Source organism: Oryctolagus cuniculus, chromosome 11 (genome assembly GCF_051225735.1).
Source record: "Oryctolagus cuniculus isolate XC-2025 breed Fujian yellow rabbit chromosome 11, ASM5122573v1, whole genome shotgun sequence".
Classification (NCBI taxonomy): domain Eukaryota; kingdom Metazoa; phylum Chordata; class Mammalia; order Lagomorpha; family Leporidae; genus Oryctolagus; species Oryctolagus cuniculus.
This window is the reverse complement of record NC_142877.1, coordinates 44,948,765-44,976,578: the sequence shown is the minus strand read 5'-3', so window position 1 is coordinate 44,976,578 and position 27,814 is coordinate 44,948,765. Positions and strand designations below refer to the sequence as shown.

Sequence of the window (27,814 nt, the reverse complement as noted above, 5' to 3'; positions counted from 1 at the left end):
AAATTGTACTTTCATTCACTCGGCCTCATTAACAGTGTATGTAATAATGTAGGGCTATTTGTAATACAAGCTTACAGGCAGCCTTGCTTCCAAGTCCTTTGAAATTTAACATATTTTGCTTTTTTCGTTCCATACACCTCCCTTAAATATACAAATTATGTGCCTGGCAGAACCCGCCCCCTGCTAACAATACAACAGCGTTTGCGAAATGGTGCGTTGAAGAAGTGCGGGTGTCCTTGTGTGAGCACACAAAACCCTTTGCATCTACCATGGCCTGCTCACATCTTGAGCTTTGTATTGAGCTGCCTTTTTTTTTTCATTCATTAGATGAAAAAAAAAAAAAAAAAAGACCTGTGCTTAGCAGCATCATTTCATTGTTAAATTACTTTAAAAATAAGCCCATCTCCTTAACTACTGACACGATAGTCCTCTGGCCGTAGAAAAGAAACCTGTCGTTGTCGGACTTACGTCAGCAGTCAAGGAAAGACTCACACTTAGAGCAGCCCGGGAGTGACTCACAGGGTTTGCGAAAATGCCCCACTTGTTCTTCAGCAAAGCGGCTCTACACGTGGTGCTGAGCACAGGGGCTGCCTTCCCTCCCGTTCTGTGACTGTGACTGGAAAGTAACTCCGGTGTTCAGAGCGCTTGCCTTTGCAGATCTGTGTACATGCTGTTGGTTTTGCCGTGTGTATCTCCCAGGCACACTAGCCTGCGTGGTGATCACAGAGGGTGCACGTTGGGAAGCAGCCTTGAGCAGGAGCAACCAAGACAAGAGGAAGCGCTGGTGAAAGGTCCCCAGAGCCCCAACCAGAGCGTCGCTCTTGTTAAGTGGAAAGTGTGGGAAGTCCTGAGGATTCCACTTATTAACAGCCCTGGCGATCTGATCATTTCTGAGACTTAGAAGAAGGAAAGAGCAGTAGCATAGGAGATGGGGCCCCGAACTTCCAGTTCCCAAGCTGCCACAAGTGGGTGGGTATCTTAAACAAGCGTCCTGATTTCTTTGGAGCTTAGCTTCCTTAGCGGTGAAATCCAGGCTGAGGACCAAGGCTTCTCCGCAGACCCGTCCACAGTTCTAAGGGTCTCCACTGGATCCTCTTGTTCCTCTCTGCCCACCAGGGAGCTGTCAAGGTGGTATCTCTCTTGCAGCTTCAGTAGCTCTTGTGAGTGTGTGAGTGTTGGGTTCACATGTATGTGTGAGCATGCACCTGCACACACGCATCCCTCTTCATGTCTGTGGTAACATGTCTCCCAGGATCTTTGCGTGGAGCAGGTGTCCAGCAGTGCTGCTGAGACCTGACATGCCGGAAGTCGTGGTAGCATTTGGATGCGGGAATCTGAGAGCAGCTCAATATGGACACCTGAGTTTGAAAGCTCTTTTAAGGTTGCTAGTGTGGCCTCATTATATAGGGAGTGTGTTTGGCTTTGCAACATGGTTATAAAATTTTTTTCCTTTTATTTCACATGTGCAATTTCCTTAAATATTTATCCCGATGCCAGCCTAATTACCTTTTTGATGTTAAATCATGCATATTAAAATAATGAGGGGAATTCTCAGGTAAATTAACTTTTGAATATGCAAAGAATCATTTATTTGGAAAAAAATAAAAAATACCCAACAACCAGAATTTACTAAAATATTTAGATGGATTACTGTATTATGTGCTGCATTGGGAATTTGTTTTTATCAGTGTTATTTCTAGTAAAGAATGATGTTGAGAACTATGTGGAAAGGCATCTGCCATTTGCAAATGCTGTATTAAAATCAAATTTCTTTCCTGATTCAATGTCACTTCTAATTAGAGGCATCCCCTGGATACAAGGGATTTATATTATCCTAGCGTTTGAAAGACTGCGTCACCCACAAGCAGTTGGCAGAGAATAATAAAGAACAATTATTTATATGATAAGCCTTCATGCAAAAGGAAAAAAAAACTATAGCCCAAGTGTGTTAGTTCGCTCCTGGCTCCTGTTCTATCTTTCAGAACAATTTGACTTTTGAGAATCCCTTCTCAATTGGCTTTCCTCAAAAGTTTACATTGTTTTTCCTTTTTATATGTGGTCTTGGACATGCACATCTTCAGCTCATTGGCCAGCCAGAGCCAGCCTGCGTACATGTACACCAGCTAGCAAATGGTCGCCCCCACCTTGTGTCCACAGTGAGGAAGTCCTCGTTGTCTAGCTCCGAGCTAAAGGGGCCTTTTGGTTTGAGAGATGGAGCAGGCATGTTCTCCAGGCCCCTCCAGTCTGCCCTTGGGAAGCTCATGGGTTCCTGAGCTCCTGCACACAACCGTTCCCACCGTTGGCCCCCCACCCAGCAGGCAGGTGGGGTAGGGGCGCCAGGGACACACAGACCCCCAAAGTTGGAGAGACACACAGATTCAGGGGATCACAACTTAGAAGCTCGGAGGCAGAATCCTCGGTGGGGACCAATGCCAAGACAGGAAAGTCTGAACTGTGATAGACCAGTTGCTGGGGAGACTCAGTGCGGACAAAGCTGAAAAGAGCAAGGGGTGAGGCCCGGTCTCAGGCCCCCTAGGGCCCTACCAGGCTCACCCAGTAAAGATTGCATAAAAATCCTCTTGCGCTTTGGTGGCAAGTAGGCATTTTGAAATATACTCAAAAGAGTCACTTCACAGGGTCTGCTCTCAAGAGAGACTTTTTTTTTTTTTTTTTAAGAAAATGTATCCAACCTGAAGCAGGAGGGAAATACTCAATTCTGGCTCCCTCTCCCCTTCCCGTCTCACCTAAATGAGGGGACCAGAAAATAGAGAAGCACTTGTGATGGTCATAACCAGGGGCTCAGACCCACTAAAAGACTGAAATCGGGGTGGGCTCTTGGCCTAGCCATTGACATGTCCACATCCCATATTCAGCTGCCTAGATTCAGGTCCTGAGTCCTGGCACCAGCTCCCAATTCCAGCTTCCTGCTAATGGGGACCCTAGGAGGCAGCAGTGGTGGCTCGAGTAGTCTGGGTCCCTGCCACCCACAGGACTTGGATTATATTCTCAGATCCTGGGTTCCGCCCAGGACAGCCCCAGCCTTTGTAGGCATTTTGTGAGTGACCTAGTGGATAACAACATATTGTCTCTTACTCCCTCTCTCTTTCCATCTCAAATTAAAACAACAACAACAACAAAAAAAAACCTGCTAAGATCTAATCATAGGATTTTATGATATTTCCCCACCCCATTATCGTACCACTATACTCAGAGGGTTTTTTTATGTAACAGGAGAATACAACGTTGAATCTGATTTAAGAAGAAATCTGTAGGGAAACCCAGTGATAACACAGGGGAAAAAAAGAGGTCATCCAAGGGAATTTTAGCCTCTGACCTCAAATCCATAGCTATCGAAAACAATAAAAGCAGCATAACTCCTAGTCAGATAAACATAAAAACACACTAATGGCCTCTCCATTTCAGTTCCTTTTAGCCAATACATTATGATTGGCTTTCAACAAAAAAATTATAAGACATACTAGAAAGCAGAAAGAAAGAAATTTTGCCCTCCACCACCACACACACAATTTGAAGAAACACAGCACAAATCAGAATCATACAACTTAAAATAACTGATTAATATGCTAAAGGAAACAATGGAAAAAGTGGACAACACACAAGAAGAGATGGATCAAGTAGGCAGAGATGGAAACTCCAAGGAAAAACTACTAGAAATAAAAAACACTAACAGAAATAAAGAATGCTTTTGGTAGATTTGTCAATAAATTGGACATGGCCAAGGAATGAAACTAAAAGCCTAAAGATTTGTCTTTGGAAAATTTGAAACTGAAATGCAAAGGGAAAAAATGTCCCCCCCAAAAAATCTGAGCAGAACATTTAAGACTTCTGAGATAATTACCAAAAGTGTGATTTATGCTCAGTAGAGAAGAAGAATTACTTGAAATTATACCCACTGAAAATTTTTCAAAATTAATGATGTCAAGCCACAGATCAGGGTGGCACCAAGAACACCATACAGGATAAATCCCAAAGTATCAACACCTAGGCATGTCCGGAACAAACTGCAGAAAACCAGAAACAGAGAGAAAGTCTTCAAAGGAGCCAGGCCAAGAACAAGGATTACATAGGATTTTATGTAACAGAGCACAGTGTTCTTGATTTTCTGCAGAAACCATGCAAACAGGGAAAACAGACACAGAAAGTGGGGTGGGGTGGGATTGGGGACTCGTCAGCCTAGAATTCTGTATCCAGTGATACTGTCCTTCAAAAATGAAAATGAGGAGCTGTCACTATGATACAGGCAGGTCAAGCCACTGCTTGCAACACCAGCATCCCATAGCAGAGCACTGGTTTGAGGCCTGGCTGCTGGACATTGGATCCAGCTCCTTACTAATGCACCTGAGAAAGCAGCAGAGGGTGGCCCGAGTGTTTGTGCTCCTGCTGCCCGCATGGGAGACCCAGATGGAGTTCTGGGTTCATAGCTAAAGCCTACATCAGCCCCAACCGTTGCAGCCATTTGGGAAGTGAACCAGAAATGGAAGCGTTTTCTCCCTCTCTCTCTCTTTGCTCTGCCTTTCAGATAAATGAATCTTTTCTAAAAAGCAAAGGAGAAACTTTCTCAAAACAAACAAACAAAAAAAAATTGAAGGACTTTATGGCCAGTTTACCTACCTTGCAATAAATATTAAATTCATTACAAAGAATAAAAATTCTACATCAGAAGCATGGATGTACATAAAGAAATTAAGAGTTATAGAAGGAATAAATTAAATTAGAATGAAATCTGTTTTCTTGCTGTTAAGTGCTCCAACAAATAACAGTATATTTTAAAAAATAATAGTAAATTTTGATTATAGTTTTTTTTTTTTTTTGTTTTGTTTTTTGTTTTTTTTGACAGGCAGAGTGTAAAGTGAGAGAGAGAGACAGAGAGAAAGGTCTTCCTTTGCCGTTGGGTCACCCTCCAATGGCCGCCGCGGCGGGCGCACTGCGGCCGGCGCACCGCGCTGATCCGATGGCAGGAGCCAGGAGCCAGGTGCTTTTCCTGGTCTCCCATGGGGTGCAGGGCCCAAGCACCTGGGCCATCCTCCACTGTACTCCCTGGCCACAGCAGAGAGCTGGCCTGGAAGAGGGGCAAACGGGACAGAATCCGGCGCCCCAACTGGGACTAGAACCCGGTGTGCTGGCGCCGCTAGGCAGAGGATTAGCCTAGTGAGCCACGGCGCTGGCAGATTATAGTTTATAAATAATTAATGACAACAATATTTATAAGGATAGGAGGTAGGAATCAGGAATAGTATTCCTTGTTTAGGATTTATTTATTTATTTTGAAAATCAGAGAGGGTCGGCGCTGTGGCGCAGTGGGTTAATGCCCTGGCCTGAAGCGCCGGCATCCCATATGGCTGCCAGTTCGAGACTTGGCTGCTCCACTTCCGATCCAGCTCTCTGCTATGGCCTGGGAAAGCAGTAGAAGATGGCCCAAGTCCTTGGGCCCCTGCACCCTCGTGGGAGACCTGGAAGAAGCTTTCTCCTAGCTCTTGGCTTCGGATCGGTGCAGCTCCGGCCGTTGAGGCTGATTGGGGAAGGAACCATTGGATAGAAGACTCTCTCTCTCTCTCTCTCTCTCTCTCTGCCTCTCCTCTCTCTGTGTAACTCTTTCAAATAAATAAATCTTTAAAAAAAAAAAAGAGAGAGACAGAGAGATCCTCCATCCACTGGTTCATTCCCCAGGTAGCCACACAGCTGGGCCAGGCTGCATCCAGGAGCCAGAAACAACTTCCGGGTCTCCCACATGGGTGCAGGGGCCCAAGCACTTGGGCCGTGCTCTGCTTCTTTCCCTGGCCATCAGCAAGGAGCTGGATTGGAAGTGGAGCAGCCAGATCTCAAACCGGCGCCCATACGTGACACCGGCGTCACAGGCGGTGGCTTTACCTGGTACGCACTAGCGCCAGCCCCAGGGAGTAGTATTTCTACCACCTGTGAAACGGTATAGTGTTATTTGGAAGTGGAGGTGGTTATTTATAAATGTATTTTCCAACTCAGGGGAACTTCTTATAAAAAAAAAAGACAGTGCTGAAAAGCTGGGCACACAAATCATGGCTGTGTCTTTGTTATAAACACAATACCTGCAGTTCTTAAAATGGGACGAGTAACTAACCAAATTTGGTAAGCCAGGCCACGCATCCCTGCATTTGCAGCTCGGTTCTTGGCAGGCCTGCCCATGGCAGTGTTCCTGTTCTGGAAGCTGGAGGTTCTCTCTGCTTTGGAACATTGAGATGTCTCGATGGAGTCTCTGGAAGATTAATTTCCAGAAATCAAATGGAGCTTTCAGATCCTGTTCTCTGTCTCCTTCAGGAACGTCAGGGTTATCTCTTCTCTGCAGAAAGCTGGCTCTGCTGTCACAGTGAAATGGCCCAGGAGGAGAGCCTGGATGTCAAAGTGTCTTGGTCTGGACCCCAGCTTGATTAGGAGATAGTAATTTGGGTTGCACTTCCTAGGATTATGCTTCCCCCACCCACCCCCAGAGCTGTGTTTCTTTTAATTAAGGAATCATAGGGGCTCCACAAGCATCCCCTAACTTGCAGCTGATAAGGAAATCCAGCTTGCCAACAGTCATGGAAAAAAAAAATCTTATTAGTCCCGAGGGTACGTTCATCACACTGAAAAGAGGGCAGGTGTGAGCCATTCAGAAACTTGAGGTGTTTGTGAATGGACATGCTACACCGGGGTAAAATGCTGAGTTAATGTTCTAATTAGAACCCGTGGTGGAGATAGTCACCCATTGCATTTACTTTTTTTTCCTTCTGTTTAAAATATTACTTAAGGTATACAGATCTCATGTGTTTCATATGTACAGATTTAGGAATATAGTAGTACTTCCCATGACTATCCACTCCCCCATCCTTCTTCCTCCTCCCTCTCCTATTCCCACTCTTCATTTGTTACAAAGATCTATTTTCTGTTTATACTCATATGATTAACCCTACACTAAGTAAACAGTTCAACAAATAGTATGAAGCAACAAATAGCATGAAGAAACACTGTCAACAGAAGAGACAAGGGCTATAAATAATCATTGGATCTCAAAATGTCAATTTCACTCCCATACATTACATTTTTGGTACTCTATTAGTTACCCCAGATCAGGGAAAACATATGGTATTTGTCTTTTTAGGACTGGCTTATCTCACTAAGTATACCATTTTCTAGTTGCATCCATTTTATTGCAAAAAAAATCCAGTGTATTTTTTTAACCTCTGAGTTATACTCCCTAGTGTGTATGTGTGTGTGTGTATGTATATGTATATACACATATTGTAATTTTTTTAGTCATCAGTTGATAGTCATCTGGGTTGGTTCCATATCTTAGCTATTGTGAATTGAGCTGCAGTGAACTTGAGGGTACAGATAACTCCTCATATACGATTGCATTTTGTTTGGGTAAATTCCCAGGAGTAGAATGGGTCATATGGTAGATCTATTTTCATTTCTCAGGTGTCTCTGTACTGTCTTCCACAATGGTTGTACTAGTTTACATTCCCAACAATAGTGGCTAAAGGTACTTTTTTCCCCACATCCTTTCCTGGTACTGGCAAAAAAAAAAAAAAAAAAAAAAAAAAAAGGTTTGTAGACCAGTGGATCAGAATAGAATCTTCAGAAATCAATCCACATCTACAACCAGCTTATTTTGATAAAGGAGCTAATATTAATCCCTGGAGCAAGGGTAGTCTCTTCAACAAATGATGCTGGGAAAACTGGATCTCTGTGTGCAGAAGTTTGAAACAAGACCCCTACCTTGCACCTTACACAAAAATCCACTCAAAATGGATCAAGGACCTAAATCTACCACCCAATACCATCAAATTTACTATAGTAGAACATTGAGGAAACTCTGTGAAACATTGGCATAGGCAAAGACCTCTTGGAGAAGACACAGAAGCACAGGCAATCAAAGCCCAAATTGACAAATGGGATTAAATCAAGCTGAGAAGCCTCTGTACTGTAAAAGAAGCACTCAGCAAAGTGAAGAGGCAACTCAGAGAAAATACATGCAAACTATGCAACTGATGAAGGGATCTAAAGAGCTCAAGAAACTCACCAACTACAAAACAATTAAGAAATGGGCAAAGGACTTGAACAGGCATTTTTTAAAAGAGGAAATTCAGATGGCCCACAGATACGTGAAAGAATGCTCAGGATCACTAGCCATGAGAGAAATGCAAATCAAAACCAAAATGAGGTTTCACCTCACCCCAATTAGAATGGTTCTCATACAGAAACCAACAAACAATAAAAGCTGTTGAGGATGTGGGGGGGACAGCGCGTTCACTGTTGAGCACATAGTCAGCCGGGGGCATTCCAGGAGAACCGCTTTCCTCATTCCTATTGTGTGCAGCAGCAACACTGTTTTTCCTTCAAGCAGCCAAGGACAGCTCCACTTGCAAGTTAGAAGAGCACAGTGTCTTCTTGTGGTATAAGCGTGGCTCCCTTAGGTACTGAAAGCTAAAATCAGAGACTGATATCATAGGAACAGGAGACAAACTAACGTATGCCAGTCAGGAGGAGTAGAATGAGAGGTACTCTTCCCCACCTTCCTGTACCTGGATCTGCATAGTCTGGTTATGGGAGAAGCGCCACCATGTTTTCATGCCTGGGCCCATGGATACACTGTATTTAAAGGCCAGTATCTGTATCCTGCAGGGCAAGGTTTCCCAGTTAGCTCAATAAATGAGTTTTTGACCATCACCATACCTACTGCGTGCCTCTCCCTTTGTCTCTACTGGTCCTCTGTGCCTTTATCACATTCCCTATTACAGCTTAGGATCTGTCTAGCTGTAATGTAGGGCAGGTCCTACCTAGTTCTTCCTCAGTAACACTTTGTCTTTTCTTAGCCTCTTTCATTCTATGAACATTTTATAGTCAGCACTTAAAAATACATAAACACCTTGCATTCGATCCATAGCTCAGTCTGAGAAGAGAAATGACAACAATACTGAGACTTCTAGTCCATAAACAGTATTCTTCCATTACTTTAGACTACCTGAATACCTCTCATATGTTTTGCAATTTTCTTTATACTTTCCTTGTTAGATCTATTCCTGTGGATTTCATGTTTTTATGCTGTTGTACATAATATTTCCTTTTCAAGCCAATTGTTGCTGCTGGACAGAAATGTAGTAAGTAGTGTGTGTGTGTGTGTGTGTGTGTGTGAATTTATTCTATATTTATTGACTTTGATAAAAAAAAAAAACTCCTCTTACTAATTCTGACCATTGGGCTGGTGCTGTAGCAGAGTAAGTTAAGCCTCTGCCTGTGGCACTGGGATCCCAGTGGATGCCAGTTCACGTCCCAGATGCCCCTCTTCCAGTCCAGCTCTCTGCTTATGACCTGGGAAGGCAGCAGAAAATGGCACAAGTACTTGGCCCCTGCACCCATGTGGGAGACCCAGAAGAAGCTCCTGGCTCCTGGCTTCAAATCGGTCCAGTTCCGGCCATTGTGGCCATTTGGGGAGTAAACCAGTGGATACACTCCCTTTCTTTCTGTCTCTCCCTCTCTCTGTCTATAACTTTACCTCTCATGCCAGTGGCCATGGCTCACCAGCCCTTAGCGCGTGAAAGACGTTTACATGGAGCAGTAAGTAAATGAATGAATGCGGCTGCCTTGCAGTGGAACTTCACTCCTGAACTGAAACACGAACATCTTTAGGTGCAGAGACAGTCTTTCGATCGCTCTTGTGTCCCAAGGCCCTCCCCATTGCCAACCACAGAAAAGGTGTTTTAACAAACAAAAGTAGTCATTGAGAGAAATTCAAAGGCTGAGCTGGTGGGAACAGCCCTGTGGCGCAGTGGATTCAGCTGCGTCCCTTAACACTGCTACAATTCCAGTGCAGCTTCCCGCTGACGTGCCTGGGAAGGCAGCAGTTGATGACGCGAGTACTTCAGTCCCTGCCACCCAGGTGGGAGACCGGGATCGAGCTCCTGGCTCCTGGCTTCAGCCTGGACCATCCCTGGCTGTTGTGGCTATTTGGGGAGCAAATCAGTAGATGTAAGAGCTCCCTGCCCCCCGGTGTTGCTCTGCCTTTCAAATATATCAACAAGTCTTATTTTTTTTTAAGGAATTAGGCTGAAGACCCACATTCATTCATTTAAATTCTTTGAAATATTGATTAATTTCACTCATTCACTGGGTGCTTGCATTCCAGCTTCATATCAGCGACAGTGCTACCCCTGGAGGTTTTCCTCCTCTGTCTCCAGCTACTTCTCTGTTTCCTTTACCAGTAGCTTCTCATGTCCCCACCTCCAACATTGTAGATATCATCTCATGTATGTTGGATATATCATCTGCCATTTATAAATGAACAGCTCTTATACTTAGGTCTCCAACCTTGTCCTCTACTGTGGCTTCCAGCCTGGATGTATCCACTACTTCCTCAATACGTCCCCACGAGACACCTAATAAGCGTCTCTAACTTAGCATACATCTGCAACTGAACTCATGAGCCTCCCTCTCAGTCTTCCTGGCGCCTGGAGTTCCTGCCTTCCAGTTGCCAGGCCAGAGACCCTGGCATCTTGCTTGTCTCTCGTACCTCATTTACAATCCTTAACAAATCCCACCCACTGTACTTTGAAAATATATCCAGGGATTTCTCCCCCCCCCCCCCCACTTCTCCCCAGATCTCCTGCCACCATTCTCATTCAAGCCTGAATCACCATCCCTCGCCTGGGTGATTCAGTAGTTCCCCAGCTGGTCTCCATAATTTCTCTCGGCAGTTTGCCCAACTTCAGTAGCCAGAACAGTACCTTTAAAATGTAGGTTAGATCCTACTCCCCCATACACTTTTCAACACCTTCCAGAGAGTTTCTTTCTTACTCAGAGCAGAAATACAGAGTGCTTATAGTTTCCTATGAGACCACTTTTTTTTTTTTTTAAGATTTATTGATTTGAAAGACAGAGATAAAAAGGGGAGAGAGAGAGAGATCTTCCATCTGCTGGTTCACTCCCCAAATGGCCGAGGATGGATTTATCTGAAGCCAGGAGCTAGGAGCTTCTTTCGGGTCTCCCACACAGGTGCAGGAGCCCAAGCACTTGGGCCATCTTCCACAGATTTCCCAGACCGTTGCAGAGAGTTGGATCACAAGTGGAGCAGCCAGGACTTGAACCGGCGCCCATATGGGATGGCAGCACAGCACACAGAAGCTTAGCCTGCTGTGTCACAGCGCCAGCCCCAACCACTGTTTTCATCTGTCCAACTCTCATCGTGTGTTCTTCCTTTTACTCACCTGCACCTGGCCGCGGCCATCATGGAGTCCACACTGTCGCTTAAACAGTACTAGCTGTGCTCTGACCACGAGGCTGTGCGCTTGTTGTTCCTCCTGACAGATAGCATCATAACCTGTGTCTCCTCCTTTCCTTTTAGATCTGTGCTGCAATGCCTTCCTTCCCTACAGCCCTCCCTGGCCATTTGATGTAATTAGTGATACTCTCCCCTCCCTAAAGAAAAAAAATAATTATAAGTCCTAGTGCTTTTCCACACTTTATTTTTCATCTTGATACTTTCACATATTCATATATTTTATGTGTTTATATTGTTCATTCTCTAAAATCTTCAACAAAACTTTGAACTCAGTGAAATCATGGATTTTTAAAATTATTCTCCACTGTGTCTCCAGTGAATAAAAATATTTTGTCAACAAATGAACAAGTGACTGAAATAGTAATGTAATAAATGAATAAGTGACAAAGAATAATGTAAGAGTTATAGGGCACAGATTGTAGAAATCTTAGTATAGAGTTGGTCTTCTGTATATGAAGTTAATTAAAAACTAATCTTAATGAAGAATGGGGTGGGAGAGGGAGGAAGAGGTGGGATGGGAATGGGTGTGGGAGGGCGGGTATGGGAAGAAGAACCACTATATTCCTAAAGTTGTACTTAAGAAATTTGTACTCATTAAATAAAAGGTTTCAATTTAAAAAAATAAAAGAGTTATAGGGAAGACCCAGTCTTTGGTCTCATGTAGCTAACAGTCTCCATATTAGTGATTGGGGTAAATGAAATCCAGAGAGAGAATGAGAGAGAGAGAGAGAGGAGATCTCTAAAAAAGACAGCGCTGTGGAGTAGCAGATTAAGGTCCTGACTGCTCCGCTTCCAATCCAGATCCCTGCTGATGTGCCTAGGAAAGCAGCAGAAGGTGGTCCAAGTGCTTGGGCTCCTGCCACCCACGTGGGAGACCTGGCAGAGGCTCTCGGCTCCTGGCTTTAGTCTGGCGCAGCCCTGGCTGTTGTGGCCTTTTGGGGAGTGAGCCAGCAAATGGAAGATCTCTCTCTCTCTCTCTCTCTCTCTCTCTGAAACTCTACCTTTCAAATAAATAAATAAATCCTAAAAAAAAAAAAAAGAAGAAGAAGAAGAAGCAGGCATGAAAGCTTCATGGGCTACCCACATGGTAAAATGGGTCCATTGAAAGAAAGCCAAGTCTCTGTTAAAGAAGCAGAAGGAGATGAGGATAGGATAAGGCAGAATCTTGGAGACAGGAAGGGAGGACAGAAAGTTCAAGAAGAATGCGGACTGTAAGCAGGACCGAGTGGCTGTTGATGGGGATAATCATCCTCTCCATTGACAAGTTGATATGCATGGGGACCTAAGCCGGGGACCTGACCAGTTCCACGGCTGGTGTCAGGGGGTTGCCAGCCTAGTGATGTGCAGCGAAGCACATCCTTGTACCTTGCGTGGTCCACATGATGTAGGCACACAGGAAGAATAATGGTATTTCTGCAAATGCAAACATAAAAAAAACCCCGGAACCCAGTGAGAATTTCTCCTTACAAGTCTTGCTGGAAAGTTCCTAATAGAGGAACGTCCCGAGCAGTCCTGCTTCCCTTGGTTGGAGAGCCCTCGGTCTGCAGCCTGTTAATAAGCTCACGGTGCGTCTGAGACTTCACTCAGCTGTTCTCCTGTTCTTTGGTTTGATTTTTACCAGTTTTTGAAAATCGTTTTGCTGTTTCAAATCTACAGGTTCCATTCTTTGGACCTCTGTTTGACGGCGCCATAGTGAGCGGGAAGCTGCTGCCCAGCCTCATCTGCGCCACGTGCATCAACGCCAGCCGAGCTGTGAAGTGCCTCATCCCGCTTTACCAGAGCTTGTATCTTTTTGCTTTAAATAAGTAACACATTAGCCACACCAGAACTGAGACTCCTGGCAGTCTGCTGTGAGAGGTAAGCATGAAAAACTGCCTTGAAGGGAGACGAGAGCATTTTTTTTTTTCAGTCTATAGTGACAGTCACATTCGTGTGCTTTTCGTATCGTGTGTTATTTTATATTAAATAGAACAATGTTGTGCTGCACTGAACTTAGGAAGGGTTTATTTTCAAAGCTTACCTGCGTGTGTGTGTCTAGGACAATGCACCCATGGTGAGGTGTGTATATCTTCTTAGGGTTATTCCCCTTCAAGTTCAGTCTGTTCCTTTATGTTGCCTGTGTGTCACAGCCCCTGGTGGAGAGCGTGGATGCTGAGCGAAACGTAACGCCTAACAGATACCAGAAGCAAATGAAATGACTGTAATAAATCAGAGGACGTGGCCAGTGCCACTGAGAAGTGCAAATAGAGTTCTGGGAGGTCAGAGGAAGGCAAATAGCATCTGCTCAGGAAGAGGGAGAAGTTCTCTTTCGACTTACCCGTAAGAATGGCTAGGACTTCTCTAATTTTCCCAAGTCATTAACGTTTTCTCTAAAAAGATCTAAAAATTTCACACTTGTAATTTTTTTTTCTCAAATGCTAATTGGCATGGTGTAATCCTTAAATCCAAGCATAATCCCCAATTATAAGAAAAGGAGATTAAGGTGAGTGACTATAAAATTGCTGCACAAGGCATCTTAGTTCCTAATAAAACTTAGACTCTCTTTGTGTCTCATTAGTATTGATAACGATGCAAAACATGCAGTGTTTGGGCCTCTCTGTCTACTTCTCCTAACCTAATAGTAAATGATGTATTGTGAGCCAGTGGGGATGGTGGGTGGGTGGTGGGTAAGAAATATGTGTGAATAGATACAGTGCATGAAAAATACCTTTCATTAAAATCCTAGTCACTTCATTGACTGATACTCTGCCTTTAGATTAAAAAAAAAAATACATATGCCATGTGGCAACGTAGAATTATCATAGAAATTAGTAGTAGAAAAGAGCTATTAGGTCCCATCTGGTCCTTCCCCCCGGGGCCAAGCCAGCATCATTCCCTTCAGCGTCCTCCCCCGTGCTTTGTCCAGGCTGTTGGGGAGTGCTTGGGAGATGCCATTCTTCGGAGTGATTTCCACAGCACTCTAGGCTTAATCTTAGAGCTGGTATCAATTCAGCCTTCAGCATGGAGTCTTTATTTCATGCACTGTAGAAAAAAGGACTTCTTGGCAAAAACGAACAAGTCCCATCCTGTGATTACCTTGTCAGTTTCATGTCAAGTGGGATGAGCTGGAGGACACCCATCAGTCAAGTTATGCTGGGCCAAGGCAATGAAAAAGGATTTGCAAATAAGGAAATGCCATTTCGTGCGAGTTTAGTCCACTGCGATTTTTGCCACTCTCCACTTACCAAGCTTCTCCTTGTAAAATCCATGCCTTGTTAATTTGTCAGACACTTCAATTAACATCACACCACTGGAGCAATCAGGTTTGGGAGGAAATATTTTCAAAAATTCAAGTACTAGTATTCAGTCTGACTTTAAAAAACTTTCCAGGCAATCACATCAGGACTAATGTGGATGCCAGCGAGGGCTACTGATGTTAATGTGGGTTAATAAATGCTTTTCTCCAAGTTAATTCACAAAATAGCCAATTTGGCATCTCAGAGGACAACTTGGTACCAGATGAAGGAAGAAACTCACAACACCTATGATGCTGATCATTATAAAAGTTTTAAATATTTTTTGCATTATACCCTGAGAAGATTCACTTGATGCTATTCAAATCCATATGTAAAACAAGAAATCAGCTGTTATGTATAACTTTTTGTAGAGCAATTTTCAGTGGGAAAACTTTGCAGTCATTTGCTCTGTTCTTTAATTTCTGTCTACAGAAGAGCTACTATTAGAGAGTCTAAATTTTTTTCTTTGAAATACTGGTGACTGATTTTCAAAACTCTGTGTAGGTGGGTGGTTGAGTACGTGTGTGTGTGCATATGTGTGCGTGTGCCAGTTCATTAATTCCTTGTAAAATGTTTTGTTAAAACATTCAGGTCCACACAGGCTTTTGTGAAAGTCATTTGATAGCATCATGGCAAATGGCTGAAATTCGCTGCTTCCTTGAAACAGGTCTTAAATTGGACTTTTGGAAAAGCACCGAATAATCTGACAAATTCTATTTGCGGGCATCTAATTAAATTTATTCACTCACCAAATGGACAGGTACTGTGGACACACTGGCCATCAAGTCCAGGGCTAGGAGCTGGGGCTGCAGCAGAGAGCAGGACAGATTAGGTTCTTAGCCTACACATTCGTTGCCCAGGGGCTTCCCAGAGAAGAACAACCTGATAGGTGTACAAAGTCCGCAACAGCTGAAGTTCTGTAGAGAAACCAAGTAGAGAGCTGGGGTGTAGGAAGAAATGGCTTCTCTGAGAAGAGAGTGTTTGGGCTGAGACCGGAGGGAAGAGAGAGCAGCCGTCCTCAGAGCCCAGGGATGCTGTTCCTAGCAGAGGATGGTATGCCTGGCAGGAGCGCAGGGACTCAGGCCCTCACAGGTGAAATTGTGTTCTGAAGGAACTGTGCGCATGTTCAAGTCCATGGTTCCTGTGATGGACCCAAAAGCCAGCTCCCAGCAGAGGTGATTCCCAAGAGAGCTGAGCTGTCCAGACCCTTCGTCCTCCTGCCTGCCTTCAGAGTTCTTATCTTAGTACAGCATGCTGGGGTGAACCCCCGGGGCTGCCTGGTAGAGGGGCCAGCCTCCAAGGCCCTGCAAGCACCCTGAGGCCTGAACAGACCCTCAGCACCTTGGACACACATGGATCCAGGGCTTGCTACTTAACCCGAGGGTCCCGGTGCAGAATGCAAGCGTGAGCCCCCTTTGGAAAGAAAGCACGGAAAAATGCCCTTAACAAAGGTGCCAACATATAAAGCTTTTTTCCTTCTTTTGCATTTTCTTTCTTCTCAAAATTTTTTAAATATTTATTTTATTGATTTAAAAGGCAGATTTACAGAGAGAGCAAGAGAGAGAGGGAGAGTCAGAGAGAGAAATCTTCCAAACACTGGTTCATTTCCCAAATGGCCAGAACAGCTTGGGCTGGGCCAGGCTGAAGCCAGGAGCCTGGAACTCCATCCAGATCTCCCATGACAACTTTCACTCTCTTCCCAGGTGCATTAGCAGGGAGCTGGATCAGAAGTGGAGCAGCTGAGACTAGAACCAGTCCTCAAACGGGATACCAGCACCACAGGCCAGAGTTTAACTCCCAGTGCTACCATGCTGGCCCCCTCTTACTGTATTTTTTATTTGCTATTTAGTGTTATTCTGAGTAAGGAAATATTTAAAATTTTAGCATTAATTCTACCATTCTTTATATTGTATAATACCAATTTAATATGTACATGTAAACATTTAACTCATATATGTGACCGCTGAAATTACACAATTCCTATTTCTTAGCGTATATGGGAGTGTGTGTATGTGCATGTGTGTATCAATTGTTGCCATCAATTTATTGCTGAGTAAAGGAGGATTTATAGGAAAAGAGACTCTGGGTCACCCTGCTTTTACATTGCTTCTGTGTCATCATTTTCAAAGTTGTTGACTACTGTAGAACAACTCAGAAAGGACGTGGCAGGGCGCCTTGTTCGTGCTTCTTAGGGCACTGCTGCTTGCTTTTTGCCTTGAAAGCCAGTTTGGATTCAGAGGAACATGGGATGCTCAGGCTAGTCGGTGCCCGCAGATGCTCTGTCTTGGAGGTAGCACGCTTCCCATGTGCAGCTGCTCGGGCCGCACGCCCATGCTGACCCTCCCAGAGTCCACTGGGGAACTCTGTTCATGGGTGTTTAGTAGAACGGAGTCCCTACCTGTAGCCTGGCACGTAGTTCTCAGCAAAATTGCCCTGGGTTTTCAAACCAAGACTCATTAAAGAAAAAAATCTGAAAAAGAATTCCTATTACCTGTTCCTTTGGAAAATACTAGATTCAGTGCTGACAAGAAAGGGAACTTCCTTTGTCAATGTGGGCCACCTTATATGGGCAACCCCAGGTCCCCATTTTGGTCCTGGTGCTTAGATTACCATTTTTAAGAACATTGCCAGCCGGCGCCGCGGCTCACTAGGCTAATCCTCCGCCTTGCGGCACTGGCACACCAGGTTCTAGTCCCAGTCAGGGCGCCGGATTCTGTCCCAGTTGCCCCTCTTCCAGGCCAGCTCTCTGCTGTGGCCAGGGAGTGCAGTGGAGGGTGGTCCAAGTACTTGGGCCCTGCACCCCATGGGAGACCAGGATAAGTACCTGGCTCCTGCCATCGGATCAGCGTGGTGCGCCGGCCGCAGCGCGCCGGCCACAGCGCGCCGGCCGCGGCGGCCATTGGAGGGTGAACCAACAGCAAAAGGAAGACCTTCCTCTCTGTCTCTCTCTCTCTCACTGTCCACTCTGCCTGTTAAAAAAAAAAAAAAAAGAAAAAAGAACATTGCCAAGCTGCTATTTTTCTTTTCCAAATACCACTTATTTTCTGGGTATCAGGATGACGTTGCTGTGGACAAAAGACTTGTTACTGTCCTATAAATCCTTTAGAGAGGAAGCTCTTGCTTTTCTGACTCAGTCGTACGCACACCTAGCCAAACACTGAGCCTGGTGAGGAATGACGAGCCAGTGGAATTCCACTGGGGTAGTTGTCTCCCTGGCTCTTCCCCAGCTAATGACTGATATTTAACAGTAGTGTCAGTTGGAATTCAGTTTCATGTAATCAGCATGGGGCTTTGTGTCTCTGATGTCATTTCTGTGCCCTGGCTTTGCCCAACTCCTCCTCCATGGAACAGTTTCATCAGTAACTTTCAAAAACACCTGGAACACATTTATCAAAGGTGTAGAACATGTTAGAAAATCGAGAGGGTTAAGTAGTTTGAAACACAGGGAGATGCGTACTGATTTTGTTCAGTACTGTTCAAGAAAACACACCGTTTCTCATGAAGGTGAGGACTGGAGCCACTGCTGGAGCAATTTTGCCTTTCAGGGGTCTTTCTGAGCAGTAAATCCAACTTATAATCAGTATCTAAGGAGTTGCTGTCTGGGGTAGCCTTGGCTAGCCAATGAGATGGTTAGAACTACATGGCAAAGGCACATACAGCAATGAAAACTATTATTATCTTACATGATCCAAAAAAAAGTGACCCCAGTATATTCATGTTTGGAAAGCACCCTCAGTAACATTTTAGCTTAGCCCCATTGTTCCCCCAGATTTCCTATAACTTCCTCAGCGGGCTAAATCAAATCTGTTGTGTGTAGCCTTCATCCTGTGGCCACTGCTCTTGTGAGTGATGGGGGCCCAGTTCACCTGCCATCTGCTTTTTCCGTCCCTCCTGGGCAAGCAGAGGGCCTATTCCTGTGCCTAGGATGTTGTCAACGGGAAGCTTGCCACATGTCCTGTTTGCAGTTCCCAAGCCAACTAAGGATTCCAAAATCAAACCATGGTCAGCCGATAGACATTTCCAAAACCGCATAAGCCAGGGCTTTGAGTCTCCTCGCCAGATAACTTGTTTCAGGAGAAAAGGTTGCCACACAATATGCAGTGTGCCCATTAGGAGGAGTTCACCCTGAATCAAACAGATGGTGGCCTTTTAAAGTAAACGTTCACTTCAATAGAACAATAGTCTCAATGGCATTCAACATCGCGACTCTGTGGAACTATCAGCATTTGATGGAGAGGACTGGACTGCCTAAGAAGAAGCGATTTTGCACCTATTCTTTCACAAGTGAGATATAGTTTCATTTTCAATTAGCAGATCATTCGATAATATCAGAGCCTCTCTGTTGGACCCACACATTTGTAACATCGGTGTTAAATTCTCCCAATTTCCACATCTTCACAAATGGCCCTTCTCCCTAAAGCTGCAACAACCCTGTTTCTTCTCCAGTGGGATCTTTGGTTCTTTTTCCTGCAGACCTTGATTCCTTCCATTCATTTCCATACGCTTCAGAAAAAAAAAAATAAAGTCAGATGGTACCATGTGTTGTATTTTGCCATACAAAACCACTTATGCTTTTGTCAACATTTACATTGTCCCTACCATACTGTGCCACACTCTGCTAGACACTGTCCTAGCCACTTGTAATAGAAATATGAATAAGATATTCCATGTGAAGGGACAATATTTGTTCACGAGCCAGGCTCTGAAAGAGCACATTACACTTGATAATAGCAGAAGCTACCATATGGCACAGTATAGGACAGACACACACACACACACACACACACACACACAGGATGGAAGTGATAAAAGCATTTAAGGCGCATGGAAGGAGTTGTGAGACAGTGGGAGCCTAATCTGAGGTGGTGGCAGGTGGATGATTGGATGCATATGGAAAGGAGATGGACTGATTTCAGCGTGGGACCTGCTGGGTTTGCTGGGGTGTAGGGGGTGATAAGAGAATCCCAATCAGAACCCTCTGTAGCATCAGCATTTGAAGAGCAGGCTTGGGAGGAGGAGGCAGAAATGGAAGCAAAGGAAAAGGAGAGAATGATTTCTCAGAAAAGCAGGGAGGAGAGAAGTGACGGGTCATACTCAGCAGACCAGGCAAGCGAGACGTCTCTTCTTGGACGGCCTCATCTGTGACCGGTGCCGGCAGCCTCAAGTTTTCAACTGATGAATTGGGTACAAGAGGAGCAAGAATTGATAGTGCAAGGGAAGAGGTGAAAAAAAGAGCAGACAATGACAGCACCAAAAAGAAAAAATACTGAATGGGATCAGAGTGCCTGTGAGCCCCAGATGAACAGGAGAGGGCCTGGATCTGAGATCAGGGGCCAGAATGGAGTCCGACCCCTGAGGGGAGAGGAGGGCAGTGCTTTCCCCACCCAGATTTCCCAGTGGGCCCAAAGCAAATGACAGCTGCCATGGGGATTTCTCCTTGACATCAATGCACTCACTCCAAGGTAGATTCCGCTAAGGGAGACAAACATCTGATAAACTCTTGGATGGCAAACAATTTCACCTTGCAGAAGACTGAGGAGAGAAACTACTATTTTGGATCCATTTCTTAGCTACCAAAAAGCATAAATTTGTAACTTTGAATGTTACAGAAAATAATGAGTTTGTACTAGACTGTAAAAATGGGAGGAAAAAACACAAATAGGCCTGTACTTTGGACATTTGGGAAGCATATTACAAAAAGTAGAGTTGAGAGGAAGAAATGATATATTCCCCTGGGGAGGTTGAGTGAGTTTTTTTTAATTATAAAGTTAAAATTACTTATGTGAGAAAGAAAAGTGGGAGGCATGGAAGAGCAGCCAGTGCAGGTATACCAGGTGGTAGTCTCTGTTACATCAAGATGAACAAGAGAACTCCTCACTCTGCCCTAATCAGGTCGACCCTGTTAACCAGGATCTCAGTGGCTGTCCTCCTGGGTCACCTGTTCTTGGAGAAGGGACAGAGAGGTGTCTCAGTGGGTGAGTTAAAAGTCACATCCTTGTGAATACAATAAGAACAGAAAAATGAACTGACCTCTGCGAGTAAGGTCCAGTCTTCAGGGCCACCAGTTTGTTCCAGAACAAATTTGCAGCACTGATCTCCAAACCATACGAACCATTTTTTTTTTTTAGAAATCGTGTAAAATGAAGTCTATACCCAAAACCGCAAACAAAAAAAATTTCCTCATTTTCAAACAGATTAAATGGTGATTTTTACAATGTTGCCTAGATGTCTTATACAATTGTTATAGTAGATAATTAAATAGCTTGTGAACCTTCTAGAAAGAATGTTCACAGGACTGAAGTGAGCCTACTGTGCTGGGTGAGATTGCTATTTTCAGAGAGTAGAAAGCTTACAAACCTGAATTTTGCTATAATCTATGATGAAGCCTCATGGTCATCTGACAAAGAGAGGGCTCAGAGCCCCTGAGAGCCACATGACTTGATGATGGCCAAAACCTGACATGCATTAATGAATTCCTGGGCCACTACTGGCCTGGGGCTTTGTGTCTCTGGTGTCATTTCTGTGCCCTGGCTTTGCCCAACTCCTCCTCCATTGAACAGTTTCATCAGTAACTTTCAAAAACACCTGGAACACATTTATCAAAGGTGTAGAACATGTTAGAAAATCGAGAGGGTTAAGTAGTTTGACACACATTAGGCCATGTCAGAAGTTAGGATTATCTCAACAGAGGAGACTTCCAGAAAGGAATGTCAGGTGCTTGGATTCGCAGGGGTGTATGCAGGGGATGAGGGCGACGCAGCTTCATGGCAGTTGTTATGAGCTGCGTCGGAGGATCAGGGTTGCCCAAACATGGGAGATGAGACACCATGAAGTCTGTTCACAGGAGCTGGGGCATCATTCCTGTGCTCCCACAGCCGCGGGGAGCACCTCAGCAGCGCCTTGCTGCCGATCTGCAGCCAGTCCACGGAAGTTGTGCTCAGGTGTCCGAGAGCCATGGAAACCAAGCAGGGGGTGTTGCAGGATCCTGGGAGGTTTCTAAAGAGGGGCCCAGTCTGCAGAAGTGGGACCCGTCAACGGACAGAGGCAGCCAGCACACAGCTTCAGTTCAAGGTCAAGGCAGAGGTTCACTAACCGGAGCCGACAGACCAGCTGCCTGCAGCCCAGATCCGTCCCCCAGGTGGGCTTTGTTTGAGCTGCACTTGGCCTCCTCGCATTACCCAAAAACAAAAACTAAAAAACTGAGTTTGTCAGCCACATTGACAAATGGGCAGATTTTACATGTAAAACAAAAATCTAGATTTTCTTTATTTCTTTTTTTTCTTTTTAGAAGACAGAGAGAGTTCCCATCCACTGATTCACTCCCCCAAATGCCTGCATTGGCCAGGGCTGGCCCAAGCTGAAGCCATAAGCCACAGACCCACCTAACTTGAGCCATCACCTGCTACCTCCCAGGATTTGCAATACCAGGAAGCTGAATGAAGAGCAGAACCAGGACTCAAGCCCAGGCACATCCACATGAGATGCTGGTGTTGACACCATTAGGCCAAATGCCCATCCCCTACAAATCTAGATTTTTTTTTTAACAACTCTTGAAGAATCAGAACACCTGGCCCACTGGGCTTCCCTTTTTGCTAGCAGTAATCAGCCTCTTACCAGGCAAGTGCCCTCGCAAAGACCACAGACTGGTGTCTGCCAGTGCTGAGGCCTGGTGCCAGCACCACCACCCTGGCATCCCACCAGCTGATATCTGAGAGAGAGAGGGCTGAGTAGCTCCCAGGCAGGTAAAACAGTGCCTGGCCCTGGGTGAGAGCCCAGTGCTACCTACAGTTGCTATCCTCACATTATCAGCCAGGCTCCCTAAATTTTGGCTTTATTTTTAAGATTTACTTATTTATTTCAAAGGCAGAGTTACAGACAGAGACAGAGAAGAGGTCTTCCATCTGCTGGTTCACTCCCCAAATGGCCTCAACAGCTGGAGCTGAGTCGATCAGGAGCCAGGAGCTTCTTCCAGGTCTCTCACACAGGTGCAGGGGCCCAAGCACTCCGGCCATGCTCCACTGCTTTCCCAGGCCATAGCAGAGAGCTGGATCAGAAGTGGAGCAGCTAGGACTCAAACCAGCACCCATACGATTGGCAGCTTTACCTGCTATGCCCTAGCACTGGCCCCAATATTGGCATTTCAACCCTCTGTTATGAAACTGGAGCCATGCAACTGTGAGGTTGTCTCAGGGACTGTTTTCTGTTGCTCTCATAGGTGTTAAAATAAAGGCTGGGAGACTGCTCTTCCTTCAGTGACTCGTGGAAGGGCCTCGGTGCCTGAGGTTGGCTCCCCACAGCCAGAGCTGCCCCCCTGCCCTTAGTGTACAGAAATGAAGTAGGGCATAGGCTGGAATCTTCTGGGTGGGCAAGTAGCACCTGTTTTGCCACTTCTGCTATACAGGGACTTAACCCTGTTGGACAAAAAGACCATCCCCACAAGAAAAGTTAGTATAAATCTGACACTCTGTGGAGAAACCAGGCTGGTGCTGAGCCCAGGGAAGTACCCAGAACAATCCGGCCTTCCTCTCTTGCCACTCGCTCTGCTTGGTCCTCAGTGGGTCACCTGTCTCACTGCCAGTCCTCCTCTGTGTGCTGACCCCCACCACACGTGAGTCTCCCCTGTGGCACGGAGCCCTTTCCCGCCCCTGCCAGCGACTCTCCCCTGCCAGGCTAGGGTTTGGATGCGGTGCTCCCGCAGCAGCCTAACTCCCGATTGTACCATGGCGGTTGCAGTAGAATCTGGATTCCATTCTACTGATGGCCCTCTCTTGCTTTAGGAGTCTTTTGCGGGTAAAGGCAGAGAGGGACGGAGGGAGGGAAATGAGAGGGGCCAGTTTGCTGAAAAACATTTTGGAAAACAATTAGAAGAGAAGGGGTGGTTGCTTAACGCAGCAATTAAGATGCCTTCATCCCATATCTGGGTACCTGGGTTCAATACCTGGCTCCTGGCTCCAGCTTCCTGCCATTGCAGGTCCTGGGAAGCAGAAAGTGAAGCCTCCAGTCATTGAGTTCCTGCTGCCCACATCGGGTGGGGGTGGGGGGGATCTGGATTGAATTCCCTTGTTCCTAAATTTGGCCTAGCCCAGCCCCGGCTGATGCAGGCATTTGGGGAGTAAACTACTGGATGAGAGCTTACTCTCTCTCTCTCTCTCTCTCTCTCTCTCTCTGTCTCAGTCCCTCAAGTAAATAAATTAAAATTTTGCAAAAGAAGAATTACAGGACAAAAGCCAAGTATTTTATAAAATTACAAATGTTTTTGAAATTTAAAACCTAAACTGTCCAAGGTGAAATAGAGCTCTCTTCAGAGAATATCTATGCATCTTTGTGTGTATGTTTATGTTTAAGTCCATTTCTGAATGTTCACAGCCGTAACTTAAAGCTGCACCTGATACATAGGAGGTACTCAGTAAATAGCTCTCAAGTGAACTGTTGGTAAGCATACAAGGTATTTCCAAAAAATTGAGGAAAATGTGATTGAAAAATAAGTTTATTTTTTGGCTGGCACCGCGGCTCACTAGGCTAATCCTCCGCCTAGCGGTGCTGGCACCGGGTTCTAGTCTCGGTTGGGGCGCCGGATTCTGTCCCGGATGCCCCTCTTCCAGGCCAGCTCTCTGCTGTGGCCAGGGAGTGCAGTGGAGGATGGCCCAAGTGCTTGGGCCCTGCACCCCATGGGAGACCAGGAGAAGTACCTGGCTCCTGCCATCAGATCAGCGCGGTGCGCCGGCTGCAGCGTACCAGCCGTGGTGGCCATTGGAGGGTGAACCAATGGCAAAAAAAGGAAGACCTTTCTCTCTCTCTCTCTCTCTCTCTCTCTCTCACTGTCCACTCTGCCTGTCAAAAAATAAAAATAAAAAAATAAAAAATGAAAAATAAGTTTATTTTAATGCAAAAAATTTTGAAGCCCATGCATAATTTTTTCACAATACATATTTCCTGTGAACTTTTTGAAGACCACCCCCCACCCTGCTGTCTGCATGAATTATTTTTTTGCACCAAGATAAACTTATTTTGGGGCCTGAATTTCCACAAACTTTTCGAAGTTCCTGTGGACATAGATAGTATTATTCAAGAGTTAGAAAAAAAAAAGTTGAAATTTTTACTGGAAAAATAGATTTTATGTGAATTTCCATAACAACCCAGAAAGTTATTGAAGGACACAATTAGAATGGTGACTTTTATGTTTGGTTTTGAAATTAAGACTCTTACGGGAGCCTGTTTAGTTTTCCGACCTCCTAACAATGCTACATTTATTTTTTTAGTTTTTGAGAGAGAGAGAGAGATCTGAATGGAACACTGCTAAAGTCCAGAAACTGGCAGGTTGAAAGGGGAAGGAAACGTTATTGTCACTGTCAAGGCCACGGCCTCCTGCAGCGTCAGGTACGGAGTAGGTAGCAGCACTGAATCCCAGGGATTCCGCTGTAGGCTTGGGGTTGTTTTTGTTTTGACTCTTAATTGTATGTAAATTTTATAGGAAATAAAATGCTTGCAAGGCCTGAAGAAAGCCCGCGCTGGCTCGCTCGCTGGCTCTCTCTCTCCCTCCCCCTCTCCCTCTCTCTCTTTCTCTCTCTCCCTCTCTCTTTTTCTCCCTCTCCCTCTCTTTTCCTCTCCCCTTCTCTCTCTGTCTCAGACCTGGAGGAGAGCAGGGCTGGGCCTGAGCTGGGCATGCAAATACTGGCAGCTGACGTCACTTGTTGGAAAGTCCGCAAACTCTGGTTACAGCTGCATTTGTCACTTGCTTTAAGGGAAGTGTAATCAGCCAGAGAGCTTAATTTGCATCTCAATTAGAAAGGAGCAGCGAGGAAGCGCTGGGGTCTGCAGCGGGAAGGTTGGGGAAGAAATCTCACCCAGCACAAAAGCCTCCCGGCGCTCGTCCTCCAGCTGAGTGGAGGACCATCTCTGAGGTCTCGTTTCCATAGGGACCGGGAGCCTGCTGGGCCCCACAAGAATCTCGGGTTGGCACCGTAATCATTTGGTCATGATGACACAAATTCCACTGTTGCTCCCAAATACATTTTGCTATTAGAAAGCTGTTAGAAAAGTGGTAGTGGCCGTCGCCGAGTCAAAAGCAGGCAAGAGGGTATTTGCCAGCCCTGCTTCCTTTTCTCCTAATACGGCCAGGATCTCCAAGCATGTAACATTTATTACTGGTGACTGTTCAGAGCGCGAAAGGTCGTTCCATACATGACAATACTGCTTTAGCATCCAGAGGGTCACCCTGGAAGTGATATAGCTTAAGGGGGAGCCACGCTTCCCGAGTCTTCCACACTCCTGCCGTGGACAGACAAGATGATGAATTTTAAAATGCGGGTGGGGAAGAAACATGGACCACGCAGTGTGGAGAAAAGTCTGTCGGCTACAGACGTTTTCCCAGTCCTGACGGCAGTCATAGAGGGATCCCTCACTTTAAAATGCACAAAGCAGGATAAATTTTCAGGGTTATCCTCGCATGTTATCTGGTGGTCATTTTCACAGACTTTGATATTTATCCGCGATGGCCGTAGGTTCGCTTTCAGAGTTCTTGTGCCAGGATGCAGCCAGCAAGCACGGCCTCCCCCACATTTAAAGAGAACCTGTCATTGCTGGTGTGCATTGTTGTTTCTCTTAAACAGTTAATTCACTGAAGCTCCAGCTTCAAAGTGAGAAGACGAACAACCAAAAAAAGTGAAGAAGAAAAAGAAAAAATTTTTAAAAAAAACCTACAAACTGCTGAATACAAACTGCATTCTCTTTAAAAAAAAAAAAAAATCAGAGTTTCTTCCCATTTAGGAAAGGGGAAGGAAGAAGTTTCCCAAAGAGGGACTCCTCCAGTAGCCACAGACTGAGCTAGCGCACTGCTGGGAGACATCAGAACCTCTTAATCCAACATTAATCAAATTTCAGTCCACTAATGACCAGCCCCATTCTGAAAGGAGCAGAGTGCCTTAAACAGCATCCTCAGAACATTTAGTGGACTCCGGGATTATAAGCAATATTTTGAGAATGAGACTTTCTGTTATTCAAATCTCTAAAAAAAAAAAAAAAAGGGATAATGCAGGCTTTATTATCATAAGAGACTGTGCAAAGCCAGAGAAGGACAAAGCAGGCCAGTCCAACTGGTGATCCCTTCTGTGCCGCCTGCCTTAGTGTACGCAGCGAGTCCCAGCAGGCTTCCGGCCGGGGTGATCTGCAGCAGGCTAGGAAGATTTTTAATCAAAGCTTCCTTGGTAATCTGTGGGTGAATACAACCCGAATGCCATCATGTCAGCCCTGAAAGAATGTCCTCTCTAGTCTAGGACCACACTCTTAAAAACGGGTGCTTGCTTCACATGGCTCTGTGATGCCTTGTGCTTTCCAAGGGTTAGGTGGAGGCCCTGGGGACAGGGGTGGGGAAGGGAAGGGCCTGTGATCAGGGGCCCAGTGTGCCAGCCATCTGCAGCCCGGATGCACGTTCCCTTCTTTGGCCGTTCCTCATTATTCCTTACAAACCGACATCTGATAGTCTTGGGCCTGAATGACCTTCTAAATGGAGACAATACAGTGTTCGGTGGCTTGGGATTTTCGCCTTCTTCAACGTAATACACCATCACAGCCTTCCATCTTCCTATTTGGCCCTAGGATAGGAGAGGACAGAATACGTGTGTCCCGCGGCCGGGTCCTCTCATTTAGACTCTCCAGGACAAAGCTTTCGTTCTTAATCCACCAAGGATCAATGAAGGGGCTGCCTCCTAAAAACTCAGGGCCCGCTTGTCAGGGAGCACGCCAGCCCTTCAGATGCCAGCTCCCCGTGGCCGGCCCTTCATTTGCCTATGAAGTGGGATGTGAGTGTATCAGGGCATCCTGGCTTTGAGGCAGATGTATGCCTGGAAGTGCAAGAGACTCATACCTCCACAAAGGGTAGGGCCGGCTCGCCGCTGATGGGATTCTGAATTTATAAGCAGAGTTCCAGAATTCCCCCAGGGCCTACTTTTCAAAGGCAAATTAGTATGTTTGCAACTTGATCCCTGGGCAACTTTTGACAGTTGTTCTAAGAATAATAAAACAGATGGACAGAATAGATTTTGGGGTCTCCGTCCAAACTGCCATCCTCAGTGGAATTTAAAGAAGGCGTGGAGTCGACGGGGAGGGGCTGCTCCCACTTGCCATTATGTTCTGCCTCTAACACCCGAGAGAGAACCCAAGTCTCCCTGTGAAGAAGGTGGAAATTGTCATCACGTCTTATTTTTGTGCTGCGAGTTCAGCTTGGCTGTGA

At 45.5% G+C, this 27,814-nt stretch overlaps 1 protein-coding gene across 13 annotated transcripts in view; it reads left to right on the top strand.

Annotated features, from left to right (window-relative positions):
- The window catches only part of RALGAPA2 (Ral GTPase activating protein catalytic subunit alpha 2), a 327,703-nt gene that overhangs the window by 228,680 nt on the left and 71,209 nt on the right, over positions 1–27,814 (top strand). For 8 of the 13 annotated variants that reach the window (XM_089307358.1, XM_070052131.2, XM_051845326.3 and 5 more), the window contains one exon: positions 12,968–13,095. In XM_089307358.1, coding sequence (XP_089163484.1) covers positions 12,968–13,095 — 128 coding nt within the window. Of the gene's footprint in view, positions 1–12,967; positions 13,169–16,289; positions 16,663–27,814 lie in introns of those variants that run through there. The other 5 variants (XR_016216034.1, XR_016216033.1, XR_016216032.1 and 2 more) reach the window with 2 other exon arrangements.